Genomic DNA, 21108 nt, shown 5'->3' with positions numbered 1-21108 from the left:
TTATGTGTTCATCTGTGCTAAATTTGTTATTAATAAGTTAGACACTAATAAATTCCTACTAATTAGCAGATGGAAAACGCTAACAATGAACCAATTAATGAAGTAAATCAATCTGAGCAAGAACCGGAAGATCAATATATAACCCGTCAAGATATTGAGCACTTTATCGCCCAAGGAATAGCCCATGCTATTCCAGAAATTGTGGCTGCTGTTCAAAAACCTGCCGAACCACAACCATTACATCCTAGTAAACGTACTCTGGAAGATAACGGCAGTAACAGCATAAATGGAGGTGGCAATCATAACGATCATGATCCGCAACAAGTCCCACTTCTAAAAAGAATAAAAGCTGCAACATCTGGTTGCACTTACAAAGAGTTTCTTGCTTGCAAACCCACTGAATTTGCAGGTAACGAAGGGGCAACTGCAACACTGCGCTGGTTAGAGAAAACCGAAGCAGTAATTGCAATAAGCAAATGTGCCGAAGAGGATCAAGTGATGTATGCATCAAATCTGTTCAAAGAAGGAGCACTAGAATGGTGGAACACGGTCCTCCAGGCAAAAGGAAGAAGGATAGCCTATGCCATGAGTTGGGAAGAATTTAAGAATCTTGTAGAAAGAAAATTCTGTCCCGAATATGAAAAAAGATCAAATGGCAAACAAATTCCTAAGTCACCGCATGACAGGGGTAGATTGCCGGGGCTATACTTCGACATTCTTTGAATACGCAAGGGTGGTGCCAACACTGGCTTCGCCAGAACCGGTACTCATTTCCCGTTACATCTGGGGGTTAATTAGTGAAATCCGAAACATCGTTAAAGCTGCGAGACCTCGTACCATTGACGATGCGGTAGAATTAGCTAACACCCTAACGGATGAATTGGTACGCACAAGAGAGGAAGATCGTAAGAAGGAAATAGCTCAGAAGATTACCCAAGCGTTTCGTATGGGTAATATCAAGAAAAGAGGAACAGGGCAATCCTCATCACCTCCTTTCTGCAGAAATTGCAAAAAGAAGCATTATGGACAATGCAATATAGTTTGCAATTTTTGCAAGGCAAAAGGACATCGTGAAGAAGACTGCAGGAAGAAAACAAGAATTTGTTATAACTGCAGAGAAAGGGGACATTTTCAATCCGAATGTCCTAAGCTAGCTAAACCAGTAGACAACAAAGCTAAACCAGCTGAAGGAGCAACCAAGAAGAATGTACGCGCATTCCAGCTGACCACTCAAGAGGCCGAACTCATTCCAGATGTGATAGCTGGTACGTTCCTAGTACATGACATATTTGCAAAAGTATTATTTGACTCTGGTGCGAACCAAAGTTTTATTAATACTTCATTTTGTCAAGCTCTTAAGTTACCTTTAACCACTCTTAGGCAAATTTTCACAGTTGAAACCGCAGAAGGAAACTCTGTGAAAATAGATAAAGTCTGGCAAGAAGGAAAAATAGAACTATTAGGCCATAAATTTTCTGCAAATCTGTTACCAATGAATTTAGCCGGATTCGATGTAGTATTAGGAATGGATTGGTTAATAGCCAACCATGCACGAATTCTATGTGATAAAAATGCAGTAGAAATTCAAACCCCTACAGGAGAAGTAATTTTAATTACTGGAGATAAACCTCGAAAGCCACTGAAATTTATTTCAGTAATGAAAGTGGTAAGCTATTCGAGAAAGCAGGAAATGGTGTATATGATTTCAGTAATCATTAACACTAAAGATAAGGAACTTCAGGATATTCCAATAGTCTCAGAATACCCAGACGTTTTTCCAGAAGAATTACCTGGATTACCACCTGATAGAGAAGTAGAATTTAGAATTCATTTAATTCCAGGTACTGCACCAATAGCCAAAACACCATATAGATTAGCACCTACTGAAATGCTAGAATTGAAAAAGCAATTAGATGAATTATTAAGCAAAGGATTCATACAACCGACTTCATCCCCTTGGGGTGCACCAGTATTGTTTGTGAAAAAGAAAGATGGATCGATGAGAATGTGTATCGATTATAGAGAATTGAATAAGGTTACGATTAAGAATCGATACCCACTACCTAGGATTGATGATCTTTTTGATCAATTGCAAGGAGCTAGGTATTTCTCTAAGATAGATTTAAGATCTGGATATCATCAGTTGAAGGTACAAGAAGAAGACATACCTAAAACTGCCTTCAGAACTAGGTATGGTCATTATGAGTTTACAGTCATGCCCTTTGGATTAACAAATGCCCCAGCAGCATTCATGGACATGATGAATCGAATCTGTAAACCATACTTGGATAAATTTGTGATCGTTTTCATCGATGACATACTTATTTATTCCAAAAGCCAAAAAGAACATTGTGAAGACTTTCACGTTCTCTTAACTTTGTTAAGAAAAGAAAGGCTTTATGCCAAATTCTCGAAATGTGAATTTTGGCTACAAGAAGTACAATTCTTAGGTCATGTGGTAAATCATGAAGGTATCCATGTAGATCCTGCTAAGATAGAAGCCATTACAAAGTGGAAAGTCCCACAAACAGCTATGGAGATAAGAAGTTTTCTAGGCTTAGCTGGATACTGTAGACGATTTATCAAAGATTTTTCTAAAATAGTCGTACCTTTAATTAAGTTAACCTGTAAAGCTGCTAAGTTTGAATGGGGACCTAGACAAGAAGAAGCCTTTAAGATTTTAAAGCATCGATTGACGAATGCACCAATCCTAGCTTTACCAGAAGGAACCGAAGATTTTGAAGTATATTGTGATGCTTCAAAATTAGGCTATGGATGTGTGTTAATGCAACGCAAGAAGGTAATTGCGTATGCTTCTAGACAATTGAAAAAGCACGAAGAAAATTATACGACTCATGACCTAGAACTAGGAGCCATAATTTTTGCCATTAATATATGGAGACATTATCTGTATGGAAGTAAGTTTACTGTTTATACAGATCATAAAAGTTTAAGATATATATTTGGGCAAAAAGAATTAAACATGAGGCAAAGAAGATGGATGGAGATGCTGAGTGATTACGACTGTGATATTCAATATCACGAAGGAAAGGCAAATGTAGTTGCAGATGCCTTAAGTCGTAAGTACCATGAGAAACAGAAACGAGTCCGTGCTCTGAGGATTAATCTACAAGTAGATTTAAGGGCACAAATCAAAGAAGTTCAGAAAACAGCAATCAAAGATGATGTTGAAGGAATGAAAGGTTACCTAAAAGAACTAGAACAAGGAAATGATGGAATTTGGAAATTCCATAAGAAACGAATTTGGGTACCTAAGCAAGGAGAGTTACAAAATAAGATTTTAGAAGAAGCTCATAAATCTAGGTATACCATGCACCCAGGAAACAATAAAATGTACCAAGATTTAAGGAATAATTTCTGGTGGATAGGAATGAAAAAGGATATAGCCGAATACGTATCCAAGTGTTTAACTTGTTCACAAGTTAAAGCTGAACACCAGAAACCTTCAGGATTACTGCAACAACTAGAAATGCCTGTATGGAAATGGGAACTCATAACAATGGATTTTGTTACAAAGTTACCCAAAACCAAAAGAGGTAATGATGCGATTTGGGTAATCGTGGACCGATTAACCAAGTCAGCTCATTTCCTACCAATGAAAGAAACCTTTAGCATGGAAAGGTTAGCACAACTGTACGTGGACGAAGTAGTATCCCTACATGGAGTCCCGCTCTCCATTGTATCGGATAGAGATAGTCGTTTTACTTCTCATTTCTGGATAAGTTTTCAGAAAGCAATGGGAACTCGACTAAATTTAAGTACTGCTTATCATCCACAAACAGACGGACAGAGTGAAAGGACAATACAAACTCTAGAAGACATGCTCCGGGCATGTGTAATTGACTTTGGTGGTAATTGGGATAGCCATTTGCCATTAATTGAATTCTCCTATAACAATAGTTATCATTCAAGCATCGAAGCTGCACCATTCGAAGCACTGTACGGACGTAAGTGCAGAACTCCAGTATGTTGGGCAGAAATCAGAGAAAGTCAACTATCAGGTCCTGAAATTGTACAAGAAACTACTGACAAGATAACTCAGATTAAAGAAAGATTGAAAACGGATCGAGATCATCAGAAGAGCTACGCAGACAATCGTCGTAAGCCTTTAGAATTCCAAGTAGGAGATAAAGTACTTTTAAAAGTCTCTCCTTGGAAAGGAGTAGTACGATTCGGTAAGAAAGGAAAGCTAAGTCCAAGGTACGTTGGACCATTCCCCGTGATTCAACTAATAGGACCAGTAGCTTATCGTTTACAACTACCAGAAGAATTAGCAGGAGTACATGATGTATTCCATGTATCCAATCTCAAGAAATGTTTATCAGATGAATCCTTGGTAGTCCCTCTTCAAGATGTAGAAGTAAACGAAAAACTAAAATTCATGGAGAAACCATTAAAAATCGAAGATCGAAAAGTCAAATTCCTCAAGCATAAACGACTGGTATTGGTCAAAGTCAAGTGGAATTCAAAGAGAGGACCAGAATACACTTGGGAGCTGGAATCAGAAATGAAGCGAAAATATCCTCATCTCTTCCAATAAATCTCGAGGACGAGATTTTCTTAAGGTGGGGAGGATGTAACAACCGTCAATAAAACTGGTAATTAGAATAATAATTATCCAATAAGAAAACCCTAATTAAAACACCCAAGTAATTTGGCGTAAACCCTGAAATTTCCGGAACAATCGGAATCAGGATCAGGGCCCCTAAAACTCGAGGGGGGCAAACCCTAATTGATAATTATCTAATTTAATTCGTTGCTAGATGCTGATTGGTTGAAATTTTTGATTCACCAAGGCTACAACCGAACTCAACTAGGCTAGGAAGTAGGTTGCACCCTTTACGGACCGTAAAGGTTGGTCCTTACGGACCGTAAGCAGACCAGGTTCCCTTACGGACCGTAAGGGGTTAGGCATACGGTCCGTAAGCGAGACGAAATTCTGGCTATAAATAGCCGACCTTGGCACTTAAACTGTGAACTTAAAACGACGTAAAACTTCTGTGTGTACGTCGAGTTACATGCAATACAGTTCACAACACACACACACGATCACGAGGTGCTGCCGCAATCAGGGTAATAACTCGATCGCTATTACGATTCAACGTCCGATCGATTATAACTATCCAACGATAGTCCGGGTGCTGCTCGAATTGAGCTTATACTTTGATTATTTGTCGTGATTTCGACTTGAATATTAGAGTGCTGTCCGAATTCGGACTATGCTCTGTTATTCGTTGTGAATCCGATTGAATTATCGAGTATCGCACTGATTAATCGTTGTGAGGGTTTAATCTCGTGAATTGACGTAACTGCTGTATTAGTTACTAACCTGCCTGTGTGTGCATTGTGTTAAACTAGGTTTAATCAAGGCTAATCAGTAGGCTTATATCTATTGCTCGTTAATCTGCAATGTGAGTCATTCTTCTTTTAAACTGTTTTCTCACAGTTGTGAGTAAGTTTACAAAACTCCAAGTTATTTTCAAAGGTTATAATTACAGGGATTAAGTCTATGTAATCACCATATTACAGCCGGTATGTGGGGTTTTGTATACATTACTTATTTCCCGTCACACTTGGACAAACGGGTGGCCAAGGGGTGATCTGACCACAGTCACAGACACCATTGGACAAATGGGCTAGCCAATGGTTGATCAAGTGACAAATACTGTGGGTAGTTCGTTTGATATCAGAAACATTGTAATTCCCCTTAATACTGTAATTATAACTAACGGGTCGTTTTAGAAAACAGAATGATTCACTCAGTATTTCCCCGCTGACAAAACCTTTTTCAAACATGTTTCAGGTGATCTGTGTGATCCAGGAAAAGTGCAGTAAAGCACTACAAGCTCAGAGAAGTGGCTCATTGTTAATAAATAAATAAAACATGTTTTGGCAAATAATGATTTCTGTGTGGAATCAACGTATTGTAAATTATGGGAATTTATCCCTAAAAACTTTGTGTAATATATTAAACGAGCATTTTAACGGTGAAAAGATCCTGTAATAAAAGACTTCCGCTGCCGCATAAATCAGATACCACGGGTACCACTGGACTGCTCGCGGCTCCCGATTCCATCCAGGGTGGGTCGGGGGGCGTGACAGCATTACATTTCTTTAGCGTGCTGTGATAGTCCAACTGATTTACTATCATTTCCTCTTGTTTCGCAACAAAACTCATTTTCTACAATTTTTCAATGTTTTTGACATTTTCAAATTTTCAAATTTTTTTAAAATTTTACTCCCCCTAAAATCAAAATATGTTTCAATTTTGATTTTCTGGGAAAATTTGAAACAAACTGTACAACCATGACAACTTGATGAGAATCACTTCAATTCTCCATCCACTTGGCATAAACAATCAGAACTCCCCCTCACAACAAACTATTTTCCCATTATGATCTCAAACCACTTAAGTTTGTTTTAATCAAAATGGTTTTTCCAGAAAATATAAGTTTGTTTACCAAACATTTTAGGTACGAGATTACGGTTCATCATCTTGTCTTTCAACCAAAAATAGGAAAATCCAAGTACAAGTTAATGTCCTTGATTTACCATTTGTAGTCCAGAATCCTCTGTACCACTTGCGAAACATAAATTCGTCTAATACCACTTGTAAGAAAAACACATACAAACCTTTTTACCGTTTGTATGATTGACATTACCGAATAGAATTAGAGAAAGATGCCGATTCATGACCCACGATACCATCTTGGGATCTCCGGCAACTCCTGCAAAATCTCAAACACTGATTTAGAAGGATGCCGATTCATGCTCCACGCTTACAAACCTGGGAGCTCCGGCAAGTCAGGGTTTTTCATTTAAAAAGATTCACCCAAGTCTGACCAGCCTTGGGTGATTTCGAATTCTTATTCAACAATGGTGGAAAATTTGCATCATCCATTGTTAAACTAGAACTCTCCTTTTTTTACCTCAACCAATGGCTCCTCTGGCTTTGACAAACCAGAATCATTGCTTGCAGGTGGCTTGTCTGACTTCGACACATCAGATTCATCGCCGACCATTTTCTTCTTTCTCTTTTCCTCTTTCTGTTCTGTCCTCATATTTGTATCTGATGAATTCGTCTTGCTAGACTTTTCAATCAAAGGATTCGATTCATCAGAACTCTTATTTTTCCCAACGGATGAACCCGAGGACAAAATCCTTTCGAGATACTCCCTCGCCTTCTTCCTCTTCTTCCTCAGTCTGTCTTTCTGCCCCTGTGAAAGTTTAACTTTCTTTTCCTAAATTGAACGTTCTTGAACTTTAGGTTTCAGAACCTTCTGTTCCTGGGGCTTGACTTTGACTGGAATCTTTGCCGATTTCTGACAATTAGCCCTCAATCTTTCATTCGATCTCCTTGGGCAATCTCGGGCAACGTGACCTTTGATGTTGCAGTTAAAGCACCTCCTGGTCTCATAACTCCAATACTGGCAGTTAACAGCAATGTGTCCGTGATATCCGCAGCTGTAACACACTCTGTTATCGTACCAATCACCATTTTGAGTCCAAACGCTCAGATCAAAGCATTGTTTCGCTTGGTGATATTCCTTTCTCAAATTTGCTGAATTTGGCTTTGAAGCACTGTGGTCCGACCTGCACCACTTATTATCAACATTTTTTGAGTTTTCATTTTTTACTTTTTGTAATTTTTCATTTCGATTGGATGCTCGATCTGATGATCTTTTATTAACTTTTTGTTTCTGTTCCACTTTCTTCTTCAAAGGTTTTTGCTTAGAGCATTCTCCCTTTTCAGTCGATTGCAAAACAGTTTTCTGAAATTTTTCTTTTGATTTCAAAAATAATTTTTGTTTTTCAGGTTTTTTATTTTCAACATCAGATTTCACACCACAATCTTTAACTTTGACATTATCAAAGTTTGTGACATTGTCACTTATTGGAACAGAATTGATCGTTTTTGGACAAGGAAATTTCAAACCGTCAGATGAAGTCACAAAACCTTTCAATTTCTTCTCGAGCTCATCAATTTTCTTTCTAGAATTCTCGGCTTCATTTTCAAACTGAGATATTTTACTGAGCTGAGAAGCAATTGTATTTTCATTTTCAATTTTCATGTTTTCAAGAACAGACTTTTCATTTCCAAAGCTTTTATCTGTTCTTGAAATTTCTTTTCATTTGCTTTTAAATTCTTGTTTTCCAGCTTTTTCCAGAAATCGTCATTTTCTGATGATTTCTGTTTGTTTTCAAAACCCTTTACATTTTCTTTTAAAACCTTGTTTTCTGATGTCAAACTATTCAAATTATCCAACAGTTTGTCATTTTCAGCTTTCAGTTTCTCACAATTGCCCTGCAACACCAGAATCTGTTTTTCATCAATTTGCTTCTCATCTTCCAACTTCTTAACTTTCGATGTCAAACTTTCCGCATCCTTCAAGAGTTTGTCATTATCGGTCTTGAAGTTGTCACATTCGAAGCATACTGTTTCAGAACACGAAGTTTCATTCTTCACAGATTCTTCAACCTTCGGGGTATCCTTTGTTTCCATCTTGTATGTTCCTGCACGAAAGAGTTTAACAAAATCAATAGGATTCATACTATCATCAATATAACATTTCCTTTTGATATCATATTTCAAAATACTCTTTGTTGCAAGAAACCCACGAACTTTTTCATCAATTTCAGTAAGTACATCCAACTCCAATTTATTTAAATTCTTTTCCATTTCGTTCACAAAGTCTCTCCTTTTCTTATCTTCCTTACGAACCTCTGCTTTAACCTCATTAAAGAACTGATGTGGATTAAGCTCTTGGAAAAAATCTTTTCCTTTAAGCTCAACCATGAATTCATCCCATTTAGCAGGTAATGCAGTTGTCAATTTCAATATATGTTCATCAGTTGACATTCTAATACCCATTTTCCACAAATTGTCCGTTAGAACTTTAAATCTTGCTTCCATCTCATTCAATGTTTCATCCTTTTGACATATGAAAAGTTCAAAACTGTTAACCCAAATGTCCGTACTTACATTCCTATAATTGTTATCCACAGTTCTCATATACCAACTATTTAAACATTCAATATTATTGTTTTCCTGCTCATCAAACCTCATTGTCATTTTACCGATAATCCCGACAAATCTTTAGTGAACACAAAAGCGAAACAAATAAAGATCACAAAAGCAAACCGCCTGACACGTTCACAAAAGCGAACTGGATTGTTCACTCAAGCAGACCTGGTTTGTTCACAAAAGCGAACTGAATTGTTCACTCGAGCGGACCTGGTTTGTTCACAAAAGCGAACTGAATTGTTCACTCAAGCGGACCTTATGAGCGAACCACAATCAATCCTAAAAGCGGACCAGATGAGTACTTAAAAGCGGACCAAAAATGACTTATCAGCGGACCAGACATGACCTTTCGAGCGGACCAGGTTCAATTTTTTTTGGAGCGAACCTGGTTGAAACTGTCACTTTGAGCGGACCAGTGGGGTTCACAGGAGCGAACCTATGATCTGTTCAGAAAGCGAACCACTTTCGGACATCAATTTGACCCATTTTTCTTTCGAGTTTTGACACCAAACTTTCAAGGGTTTGTCTTTGTACTGATGCGCACAATCCTTGAGATTTTGAGCCCATTTCGACCGTTGAAAGTGTCTGAATCAGAAAAAGAAGGTGTAGAAATCAGAATTTTCGAGCGAAAACGAGCTAAACGGTAAGAACTCTTCCTCCTGAGCTCTGATACCACTTGTAGGACCGTTTTGAGACCTGACGAGTCGATCAGAAGAGCGCTTAGACAGAATCAGAGGCGGAATTCATTGATTCGGTCTTCGTAAAGCTTGATTTCACTACTTAACGTCTCTTTATTGATTATATGACAAATATACAAGATTCTGGAGACAAACGGACAGGGCTTCGCCGTTTCACACACACAAACTGTTCTTAGAACCGCTCATATGACACACATATATATAGGCACCATGGTTCGCTTATATGGACATGTCCATATAAGCGGACCACTCATCATGTCACAAAAGCGAACCACCTATGTGACATATGAGCGAACCTATATATACAGTGACTAACAAGCGGACCACTCTATATACCCTATAAGCGAACCTACCAAATACAAGATTTCTCGTTTTCCGTACACAATACAATCAGCCCTACCCTAAGACTCGAACGAAGATGTAGTCGACGACAACTGCACCAACAAATGGTCTAAAGAGAATCTCCAAAATACGGCTCGTATCCTTAGAATCTTCTATCTATGCTCGGGCCTCCGTATCAATATTCACAAGTCAAACTTATTCGGGATTGGTACGGAAGATGGAGAAATGGATAGTATGCTTGATGTTTTAGGATGTCGAAGAGGGGTTTTTCCTTTTGTGTATTTGGGTATTAAAGTTGGAGCTAAAATGACTAGAATCAATAATTGGAGTTTGGTGGTGGATGTCATTAAGAATCGTTTAGCCGGTTGGCAAGCTAAACACCTTTCCATGGGTGGTCGTTTGATTCTCATTAAGTCCGTTTTGGAGAACTTACCCATCTATTATCTTTCCCTCTATAAAGCCCCTAAGGCGGTCTTAGAGAGTATCGAGGCGATTATGAGGCGTTTTCTTTGGGCGGTTTGTAGTGCGGATAAAAAGATAAATTGGGTGGCTTGGGATGTCATAACAACCTCTAAGAAGATGGGTGGCCTAGGCTTATCCAAATTGGAGGAAGTTAATGATGCGCTTCTTCTTAAATGGGCGTGACGCTTTAAATCAGGTGGGGATTGTTTATGGAAGAAAGTGATTATTGGTTGTCATGGCCTTGGTAGATCTTGGTTTTCTCTTCCTTGTACCACTGCTGCGAGTGGGTGTTGGAAACAAATAACTAAGATCTGTGGAAAAACGATTGGGAGTGGTAGTAATCTTGACAACTTTTTCGAAGGTATTGTGGGAGATGGTTCATCGATCAGATTCTGGGTGGATTCATGGCTCACTGAAGGCCCTCTTCGATTATACTATCCGCATTTATACAGACTTGAGACACAGAAGTGGGTGATGATATCGGAGAGGCTGAACGTAGTGGATGGCATCAAAAATTTGCAGTGGCAGTGGCGTTCGAGTCCTTCATCAGCTGCAGAAGTTTCGGAGCTGTTCAATTTGATGGAGGACATTTATAATTTCGATTGGAAAGGTGGTAAGGATAAGTGGAGATGGAAAGCATGTTCGTCTGGGGAATTCTCTATCTCAAGCGCTAAGCAGCTGTTAGCTGCTGATCCGTGCAACAGCAGTCAGAACAAGATGCGATGGAAGGTTTGGGTTCCCTTGAAAGTTAGGATTATGGTGTGGAGATCCCTTATTAATCGGTTACCGACTAAAAATGAATTGCATAAACGGGGAGTTATCCTGCAAAGCAACTTATGCGAGCTGTGTAACACGGATGTTGAAACGAATACGCATTTATTCACAGGATGCTTTTTCTCCGCTGAAGTTTGGTACCGGGTGGAAGCATGGTGTCGATTGAATCCGTTACTTATCTTTGATGTTGCCGATTTAATAGAGATAACAAGCTCCCAGCCATTCACTAAAGATGCTAAATACATCCTCCGAGGCATTGTCTTTTCTACTATGTGGGCCATTTGGATTGAGCGTAACGATCGTATTTTCAAAAGCAAGCGGCGGCGGGCGATTGAAGTGGTTGAGAGTATTAAGATGTCTTCGTATTTTTGGTTTAAACATAGATCTAAGTTGAAATGTTTAGATTGGATTGATCGGTGTAAATATCCGTTAAACATAGTGTAATTCCGGTTGTTGCCCGGGGTCCTTTCTTTGAGGACGCTCGTAGCTGTTTTTTATTGAAATTCAAAAAAAAAAAAAGGCTACATTAACCCCTCTTATTTGTTTAAAATTAAACCATACCATATGCATATAATTAAGTCTCTTTCATTAAATTGTTGTTATAGATGCAATTATTATTAGACCGTCTTTGACGCGCCTTTCCCACCCCATCTGAAATCCACCTCAGCCATGCCTGAACCCGTCCCTGCGTTGGAGGCCGGTGTCTGATCCCCAAATGTATTTAGTGGAGAAGATAACCTATTAATTATGTATTTATATCTATGAATTGGGCTTTTACTTTAATTTATAGCCCAATGCCCATTACATAAAAATATTTTTGAAGGTGGTGTCTAACTTAAAAGTTAAAAATGCCACTTCTAGGGATGAGTATTTGGCACCAGTATCGAACTGTACCGGGTATATTCGGTACCGGTGTCGATACTCATTTCCCTGTTTTTCGATACCGGTACCAATTTTCCCCGCTTTCAGGTAACGGTACCCATTTTCTTCGTTTTTTGGTACCGAACAGATACCATGTTCATCCCTGCCTACTCCAACTTATAAAATAATATTTCTGGAATCCATTGGATAAAAATTAAGTAATTTCAATAATTATGTTTTTATTTATTTCTTTCTTTTTATTATTCAAATCCCTACTTCTACTTATCAAAGTTAGATAAAAAAAAGTGAGTGATGTGAAAAATGTAAGAATGTTTGCATGATTGGAGAAGAAATTGAGAGGTTTTCAGGATCTGTAAGGATTTTAAGAATTTGTAAGGATATGATGTGGCATCTAAGGACGTCTAAGGGCGACCTTAGCATTGGAGATCGTTTTATTATTATTATTTACTTTCTATTATTTATTTATTCAAAATACAAATTTGTTAATTAATAAGACTAATTAAATAGAGATTACAGGCAGGTAAGTTATGAATGTTTTATCAGTTAATGTGAGGGGTTTGGGATTACAAGGGAAAAAGGGTTGGGTGAAGGACTTGAGGGTGAATAATGGGGCCGATTTTGTTGCTATTCAAGAGTCTAAGATTACAGAGGCGGAAAGATTCGATTCCAGTAGCTGTTGGGGGAGGGGAGTTGTTGAATCGGATATGGTAGAAGCTACGGGGCGATCGGGGGGGCTTATAAACTTGTGGAATCCTAAGATTTTTAGGAAAAGCTCAACTGTTTCAGATTCGAATTATTTACTTACGTCGGGAATTTTGGTGGAAGACGGAACTCAGTTGAACGTGTTGAACGTCTACGCGCCCCAAAATGTAGTGGCAAAAAGGAATTTGTGGGGTAAATTAAAAGCTATTATTTCAGGCACCCAAGGTATGTGGCCGGTTTTAGGGGATTTTAGCGCAGTGCGCTGTAGAGAAGAAAGGAAGAATTCTAGATTCAATCATTCGTGCGCCTCAGATTTTAATGAGTTTATTGACCAGGCTGAGCTTCAGGAATATTATATGCGGGGAAGTAGGTTTACTCATTTGGCAGTTAACAACGGTAAAGTCAGGATGAGTAAAATTGATCGTATTTTGGTATGCCAAAGTTTCTTTAATAGGTGGCCGAAGGCATGTTTTAGATCTCTTCCGAGAGAGATGTCCGACCATACTCCTTTGCTTTTAACGTTGGTGGACTCTAATTTTGGGTACAAACCGTTCCGTTGGTTCAACTCTTGGCTAGATAGAGAGGGTTGCCAGGAGGTGGTGAAAAAGGCGTATTCGGATTGTTTGATTCAGGGACATCCAGATGTAGTCATTTCAAGTAAGTTAAAGTGTGTTAGGGAGGCTATTAGGAGGTGGTGGTCAGTTGCAATCAAAAAAGAAGGTGAGGATTTGGAAAACTACAAGAACGAAATTCAAATGTTGGAGACCATTATGGAAGAAAGGGAATTGGAAGAAGATGAGATTTGGGTCTGGGAGGAATGTAAAAAAGGGGTAGCTCAAATTAATCAGTGGAAGGGTAGAGATTTACATCAAAAATCCCGGGTTAGATGGGCTTCAAAGGGGGATGATAATTCAACGTATTTCCATAGGGTGGTTAATGGAAGGAAAGCGTCGAATGATATTCCAGGTCTTATGGTGGATGGTCAATGGATTACTAAGCCTAATTTGGTGAAGAAAGAAGTGTTAAAGTTTTTTCGAAACCATTTCTCGGATATGTATGTTTCGAGACCGGAACTGGTATGTGATAATTTTAATACTGTTTCTTTAGATGATGCCGCGAGGCTAGTGCGAGAGTTCACTAAACAGGAGATTCGGGACGCGGTTTTTGAATGCGGATCAGATAGAGCCCCGGGACCGGATGGGTTTAATTTCAAGTTTATTAAACATTTTTGGAGCATATTGGAAGAGGATTTTTTTAAGCTTTTTTACTCTTTTCACGAGACGGGAGTAATTAGTAGAGGATGCAATACATCGTTTATTACGCTTATTCCGAAGACGAAGTCTCCAATCGGGTTGAAAGACTATAGACCAATCACTCTTGTTGGAGTTATTAGTAAAATTATTTCTAAGGTGTTAGCTGAGAGAGTGAAAGAGACGATGGGGAAGATAATTTCAGAGACGCAGACGGCCTTTCTTAAAGAAGACGGGTAGGAAAGGTTTTTTGCTGAAAATCGACTTCGAAAAGGCGTATGATAATGTGAATTGGGGATTTCTTTTGGCGGTTATGGGGCAAATGGGGTTTCCAGAAAAGTGGTGTCTTTGGGTCAAGGGGATTATCGAATCAGCTAGAGCGGCAGTGCTAGTTAATGGGTCGCCCACGTTTGATTTTCAATGCACAAGGGGATCAGACAAGGGGATCCATTGTCTCCTTTTTTATTTCTGATTGTCATGGAGGCCTTTTCATGTTTAGTCCGTAAAGCGTGCGAGGTGGGGGAGATAAAGGATTTTAGAACTTCCACCGGGGGTCCTTCTATTTCTCACCTTCTGTATGCTACTGATGCGTTGATTCTGGGGGAATGGTCGAGAGAAAATATCGAAAAGACGGCGAGGTTACTTAGAGTTTTTTACTTATGCTCGGGGCTAAAAATAAATATTAAAAAATCTCAGTTGTTTGGCATTGGAGTGGATGAGCAAGAGACTAGAGTTATGGCGGACATTGTCGGGTGCGAGATAGGAGAATTCCCGTTCGAATATTTGGGGATTAAAGTAGGGGAAAATATGAACAAGAGTTGCCATTGGGAGCCGATTATAGAGACGGTTAAAAGGCGGTTAGCTTCTTGGAAGGCAAATTCGTTATCTATGGGTGGTAGACTTGTTCTGGTTAAGTCTGTCTTAGCTAGCCTTCCGGTTTACTACTTATCCTTATACAAAGCCCCAGTTAAAGTGACTGAACAGTTGGAAAAAATGATGAGGAATTTTTTGTGGGCCGGTTCAAGTGAAGATAAGAAAATGAGTTGGGTTGCTTGGGATACTGTGACGAAGAGTAAGAAAAATGGGGGACTTGGGATTTCAAAGTTAAGGGATGTAAATTTTGCCCTTCTAGCTAAATGGGCTTGGAGATTTAAGACTCAAAAGGATAGCATTTGGCGTAAAGTAGTGGAGTTGGTTCACGGTGGGAGGGGCCGGTGGTTGTTCCTTCCTAATAATCGTCGGTTCAAAGGGTGTTGGAATTCCATGGTTAAGGAGATGGAAAGGCAGTCTTTAAAAGGGAAGCCGTTCGGCTCCTTTATTACGGCTAAGGTGGGCAACGGTTTGACGGTAAATTTTTGGTCAGATCTTTGGATAGGTTCAACAATATTAAAACATCGGTGGCCTAATCTCTACAAGTTAGATCCAGATAAAGATTGTACGGTGGCCGAGCGGTTGATTCACGATAACGATGGGACACGTTTTAGTCCGAGATGGAAACGGGGTTTGGTTTCGGTTGCTGAGATTTCAGAATTGCAAGATACTAATTTTCTTTTATCCAATATTTCTTTAACAGATTCAAAGGATAAATGGTTTTGGGGTGTGGATGTTAAAGATATTTTCACGGTGGCGATGGTTAAAAAATTAATAAGAGAGGATAATGAGGTGGGTCGTGATCATAAAATGTGTTGGGAGTCTTGGGTGCCGTTGAAGGTGAATATTTTTATTTGGAGAGCCGAAATGAATCGTATTCCGACTAAAGCGGCTTTGATTAGACGAAGGATAAACATTCAAGACGGGACGTGTGACTTATGCGGTGGCGGAGAGGAGGACGTGATGCATCTTTTCACGGGGTGTCGTTTTGCTTTTGGAGTTTGGGAAGCAGTGGGACGTTGGTGTAATATTATGCCTTTTATGACGTTTGATTTTTCAGATTTACTGGGCATCCACGAGCAGGTTTCCGGATGCAAGTGGGCGAAAAAAGTGATTAGAGGAATCGTCATGATTGCTTGTTGGGTGATATGGATAAAGCGGAATGATAAAGTTTTTCACGGCTCTTGTCCGAAGGTTGTAGATGTGGTTGCTTTAGTCAAATCTTGGTCTTTTTTGTGGTTAAAATGTAGGTCAAAATTTTCCGGGTTAGTTTGGAAAGACTGGGTTCGTAATCCTCTGTATATGATGTAGTTGTTTTGGTGGTGGTCCTTGTTTCGAGGGCTTGCCCGTTTTGTTTTTTTAATAAAGTTCACTGTTCAAAAAAAATTAAATAGAGATTTTTAATGACATCTTAGTTATGAAAAGTTTATTAAATAAAGTTTATTTAATGAAGTTTATTAGATTGATGTCAACAATTAATTCTATCCATCTAATATGAATTATATAATATTATAGATATGATGTTTAGCTTTTCTTGTTAACTTAAAACCCAAAAAGAGTATTCTCACATCATTATGTTTTAATTTATGTTGATTTTCTTAATGGGAAAAGGCTGTCACCATACGCCCGCGATCGCAGACAGCGTTGGATAACCCAAGCCCACCATCTCCAATTCCGAGGAAAACCCACTGCGGTAAAACCCGGTTAGGTTCGGATTCGAACTGAGCCCTATGGCCTCAAACCCAAATCTTCATTTCCCCACCAATTCCAATTGAGCTATAATAGCTCATTGGCTTGAATTACGTTGATGCAGATAGGAGAAACAGCAAGGAGTAGCCACTGGTTCAACCATTTTACTAATGCCATGTTTGCAACTGCATCAAGGAAACCAGCCCTGAACCAAGGCACGGCCATCGTGTCGAACCAATACCATGGCATGTGGGTCTACATACTGGGATCAATAGCCTCCGCTTGGTCGAACAGTATCATAAGACTCACCGATAAGCCCCGACATGAGTTTGTAAAGAGTTCATCATTCCTCCAAAAACTGGATGCACACATATGCCCTTTTTAACACAGATACACGACCTGAACCCGTTTTCTCTTTCTACAACATAATACCACATGTATATTTGTTGCTTCTCACATTATTTCCTTTTAAATTTGATTATTTTATCCCACAAATGATGCATGTAGAAATGTTTAGATTTGGATAATACAGAAAGGTATATCGAACACAGCGGATATACAAGTCTGGTAAAAAGAGCTTTAACAAAATGAACACTGGAAACAATATAGGATACAATGCGAATATGTTGCATTGATACAATGTGCAGAAACTAATTGAGTAATATACAAATCCATTTACATAAACTAAAAAAATTAAAAATCCCCTATCTATACATTATATATGTATCTTGAAATAATATTTAATTTTGACAACTTTAACTTGTTTCAACTTTTTATCACATATACTATACATGCTAAGAGTAAGAGTTTGACTGCACACCAGGAACAAAGATGATCATCTGAGACTTCCCCAACTGCAGCAACTTCAACCAGGAGGCTTGTTGTGAGCTGCAGTGTTAATTGAAGAACCACGCGCACGCCGTACCCATGGAAATATGACAGGCGTGCAACATAGCAGCGTGAATAACAACTCCGTTATAAACAACGTTATGCTAATCCACATGTATATCAACCCCTTCCAATACCACAACATCCTCTTCAAGAAAGGAAATTGAGTCTCTAATTTCAGAGACGCTGAGTATATTTCAGGAACACCGCCCCCTTTTGCAAACTCTGCCCGTTGTTCAATGACAACCCGTAAGCATGACAAAGGGACATCCTTTTCAGTATACCCGCTAAAATTCATATCCAAAGTTTGTGTTTCTGATGGATAGCCGGTGAGAAGATAAGCTAATTTGACAAAAGTTGAAAGAAGCCGGATCGGCTCACTTTTGAATTGCAGCATACTTGGCTTCCTTGTACTTGCAAGGAGCTTACCATCACTAGACAGAAAGTCCACCCTCACCTTCAATAAGAAGTAGACTAACAATGATTTAGGAACTTCAAAGTCAAAGATATCATTAAAAAAAAAAGAAGATGATCTATTGTAAATCTTGTTACATTGTTACACACCTGAAAAATCCCGAGATTTCTGTTATAGTCTGACTCTGGTAGCACTAAAGAGACGATGGCCTTCAGTTCATGACCAAACGGTACAACCCGCGATTGAGCAAAACTCCCAATCGTACTCTTTTCGTCATTCACTACAAAAGATGAATCCGGACAATAAATTACAGGCGCAAAGGCCATGGGAGTGTCTTTCGTATAATCGAAAGTCAACTGCTCCGTTATCTGTACCGGTTCCTCAACTATCCACTTCACCGCCACGGCGCCGAAAACAAAAGCGGGAACTAACAGACAAACTAAAAGGAAACCGCAGTAAGCCAACCACAACAGTCCCCATCCGATTTGCACACACAGCTTCAATGCAGACTCATGAGTTTGAAACCAATTAATCAGCTTAACACAACTATTATAACAAATCCCCCAAATTCCAGAAATACCCCCCTGCAAATCATTTCTCCAAAGTCTTATAACCCCATAGGGATCACATATTAACATGTATGAAGAATGTATTAACCATATTGAAAACTTAACAGACTTTGCTAACAGTTTTGTTTGAAAACTAATAACTTCAATTACCAATTCAGCTAACGTAGACAGAAAATCTGGTCCAGAATTTGGCGAGTCAACTGTAGTTGACTCATCATGGACTCCTTGACTATCACTAACACTAGTAATTGCAGAACTCCCATGGCTGTCTAAACTCAAATTTTCATTTAGTTTTTCATTGTCCTTCAAACTGCACGATCGCTTGTGCTTCTTACCTACGCCTGTAAATAAACCGAACCTTCATTTAACCGTATGTGAATGTTCGGCGGGAGGTTTGTTTATTTAATAAAAGAACATCTCATTTAATTAAATGAACGAACATTTAATATGAGTACAGTGCACTTATTTTTAATATGAGTACATTAAATGAACGAACATGACATGTTCGTTCGATCATTTATGTTCGTGAAGTTTCGTTCGCTCATTTATCATCATGAATGTCCGTTTATATTCGTTCATTTCAATATTATAACAGAAGTTCAAATTATGTGTGTTTTTATATTTTTTATATATGTTCATTATGTCGATTTCGTTTAAATTTAAAATGTTAACAAAAACGAACATAAGCGAACACAAACACGCCTCCATTAGTATTCGTTCAGTTCGTTTACAAAACCTATTATTACCTTTAGGATCAAAATCTATCAATCCTTCTGGATTCTTCTTAAAAAACCTAGACTGCGAGACTTCGTTGCGACTCCGCGGGGAAACGAGTCGCCGGTGACGGAGGCCGGCGGCGGAAGGAGACGACGGCGAGTGGTCCGATATGACAGTAGCTGTTTCGGTAGCTTCATCGTTAATGATATCAGAATCGGAAGTGGAAACTGATTGATAAGATTCTTCGAAGGAAGTTGAGGCATCGAGAAACGAGAATTCTTCGAGTGCGTCGTGAAATTCGGTGTCGATTAAGTTGTTATTGGTGTTGTTGAAGGTTGATTGTTGTTCCATTTCCATTGAAGTGGAAGATCATCAAGGTTAGGGTTTAGGGTTTGATAATTTGGGGAGAAGAAAGGGGGTTTGATAGGACTACGGACTTCACGTTTCTTATCATTTTTGTCTTTTTAACGGCTTCTTTTTTTTTTTTTTTAAGGTGTGAATTATTCGCGAATGTCATGTCGATGTTTAGCTTAGGGTGAAGGGGGTGCACACCTAATAGGTGAGTGCACTCTCTTACGCTAAACCAATCCCCGTGTGCCACATCAACTCCCCTCTTAAACTCCCCTAACACCCCCATTTGATGGCGCCACTCCCCTATTAGGTGAATTGGGTTTTTTTTAAAAAAAAAAAAAAAAAAAAAAAACAAAGAAAGCATTCATTGGTTGAAACAAAGCTGGCCCCACCACCTTTCCCCTCTCTCCGTCGGTAACCTCACACCCATTTCCAGCCCCGATTCGGGACCCCGCGGGGATGGCGGCGGTGTTCCCGATCGGGGAAATGGTTCACCGATGCCCTCCCCGATTGCGCCCCGTATACCCTTACATTGTCTTAACTGAGTTTTTGCTAGAGAGTCACCTCGCACAATAGATTTTCAATTTAAACCCCTCAATGAGAAACCCTATTACTCAGACTCGAACTTGAGACCTGAAGGGGAAAACTCACTCAGGCCCACCATAGGTGGAAGTTAAAAACCCGTGGCCACCACTAGATCACTAGTGATGGTTATTTTGTGTGTTTTATCTAAGGTGTAGCATGTATCTAAGGTTTGATTTTTAATATAAAAACTAGAAATTTTTATTTCGTGCGTTGCGGCGTGAGTTTGGTTGGTATCATTGTCAAATTAAAGTGAATAGATACTAACGGAATTCTTGCAACAAAGCTGAGTTTTCATAGCCCCATTTTAAATACGGTTTTATTTAAGTTTTTAGAGGGGGAAAACACGTTTGATTTTAAAGTAGTCATTAAATAATAAACATGGAAATTGGACTTAGCCTATAAGGAGTGGTGCTGCTCCATCCTTGAGGATGGAGCTCCACGTAGGCGGCCACGTCACCCAAGTTGGAGGATGAACCGACGAAGATGGAACCGGGGAATTGAGGATGACCCGGTTGAAGAGAGAGAGGCTCCACCTTTGATGCGTCATGAACGGCGAGAACATGCCGTCGGTGCCACGCCGTGGCCATGTCGGGCCACCCCGGAGTGGTGTTGCTGTCCCACTTGGAGCTCCAACTTTGATGCCGCCCCTATGCCAGGCACCACTCCTTGGGGGAGGGGGGTGGTCACTAGTGATAGAATTCTATCACTCACAAGCACCAATCAAATTCTGCCATGTCATCGACCATTTTTCCATCACTCACAACCTTTTTTAGTGGGGGTGGTCATCACTCACCACCACACCCAACAATTTCCCCCCAACCAACAATTACACTCACAAAACAAAAGAATAACGCGTTGAAAAATAACG

The 21108-nt window shown here is 39.4% G+C and overlaps 2 protein-coding genes across 3 annotated transcripts; one reads left to right on the top strand and one right to left on the bottom strand.

Moving 5' to 3' along the window:
• Positions 1-11022: 11022 nt before the first annotated feature.
• On the top strand, positions 11023-11766 carry LOC110917416. Its single transcript, XM_022161976.1, has one exon. It carries the CDS (start codon positions 11023-11025, stop codon positions 11764-11766), a length of 744 nt encoding a protein of 247 aa, XP_022017668.1.
• A 5555-nt stretch (positions 11767-17321) lies between these two features.
• On the bottom strand, positions 17322-19765 carry LOC110915724 (seipin-2). 2 transcript variants are annotated; one of them, XM_022160460.2, is made up of 4 exons: positions 19334-19764; positions 18738-18928; positions 18168-18602; positions 17322-18060 (listed from the first exon to the last, which is right to left on the bottom strand). In XM_022160460.2, exons 1-4 carry the CDS (start codon positions 19659-19661, stop codon positions 17581-17583), a joined length of 1434 nt encoding a protein of 477 aa, XP_022016152.1. In that variant the 5' UTR covers positions 19662-19764; the 3' UTR covers positions 17322-17580. The 2 variants fall into 2 exon arrangements, with proteins under 2 accessions (XP_022016152.1, XP_022016151.1); XM_022160459.2 differs by having other exon boundaries at positions 18168-18928; positions 19334-19765.
• Between the last annotated feature and the right edge of the window lie 1343 nt (positions 19766-21108).

The sequence above is a fragment of the Helianthus annuus genome, chromosome 15, assembly GCF_002127325.2.
Source record: "Helianthus annuus cultivar XRQ/B chromosome 15, HanXRQr2.0-SUNRISE, whole genome shotgun sequence".
In the NCBI taxonomy this organism is placed as follows: domain Eukaryota; kingdom Viridiplantae; phylum Streptophyta; class Magnoliopsida; order Asterales; family Asteraceae; genus Helianthus; species Helianthus annuus.
This window is presented reverse-complemented; position numbering and strand designations above follow the sequence as displayed.

Excerpts from the sequence above, each read along its gene's own strand:
- LOC110917416 (XM_022161976.1), top strand. The coding sequence starts at position 11,023 with ATGATATCGGAGAGGCTGAACGTAGTGGATGGCATCAAAAATTTGCAG.
- LOC110915724 (XM_022160459.2), bottom strand. The coding sequence starts at position 19,661 with ATGGAAATGGAACAACAATCAACCTTCAACAACACCAATAACAACTTA. Across the intron at positions 18,929-19,333 it reads GATAGATTTTGATCCTAAAG|GCGTAGGTAAGAAGCACAAG; the intron begins GTAATAATAGGT and ends GTTTATTTACAG. Across the intron at positions 18,061-18,167 it reads GAAATCTCGGGATTTTTCAG|GTGAGGGTGGACTTTCTGTC; the intron begins GTGTGTAACAAT and ends TTCTTATTGAAG.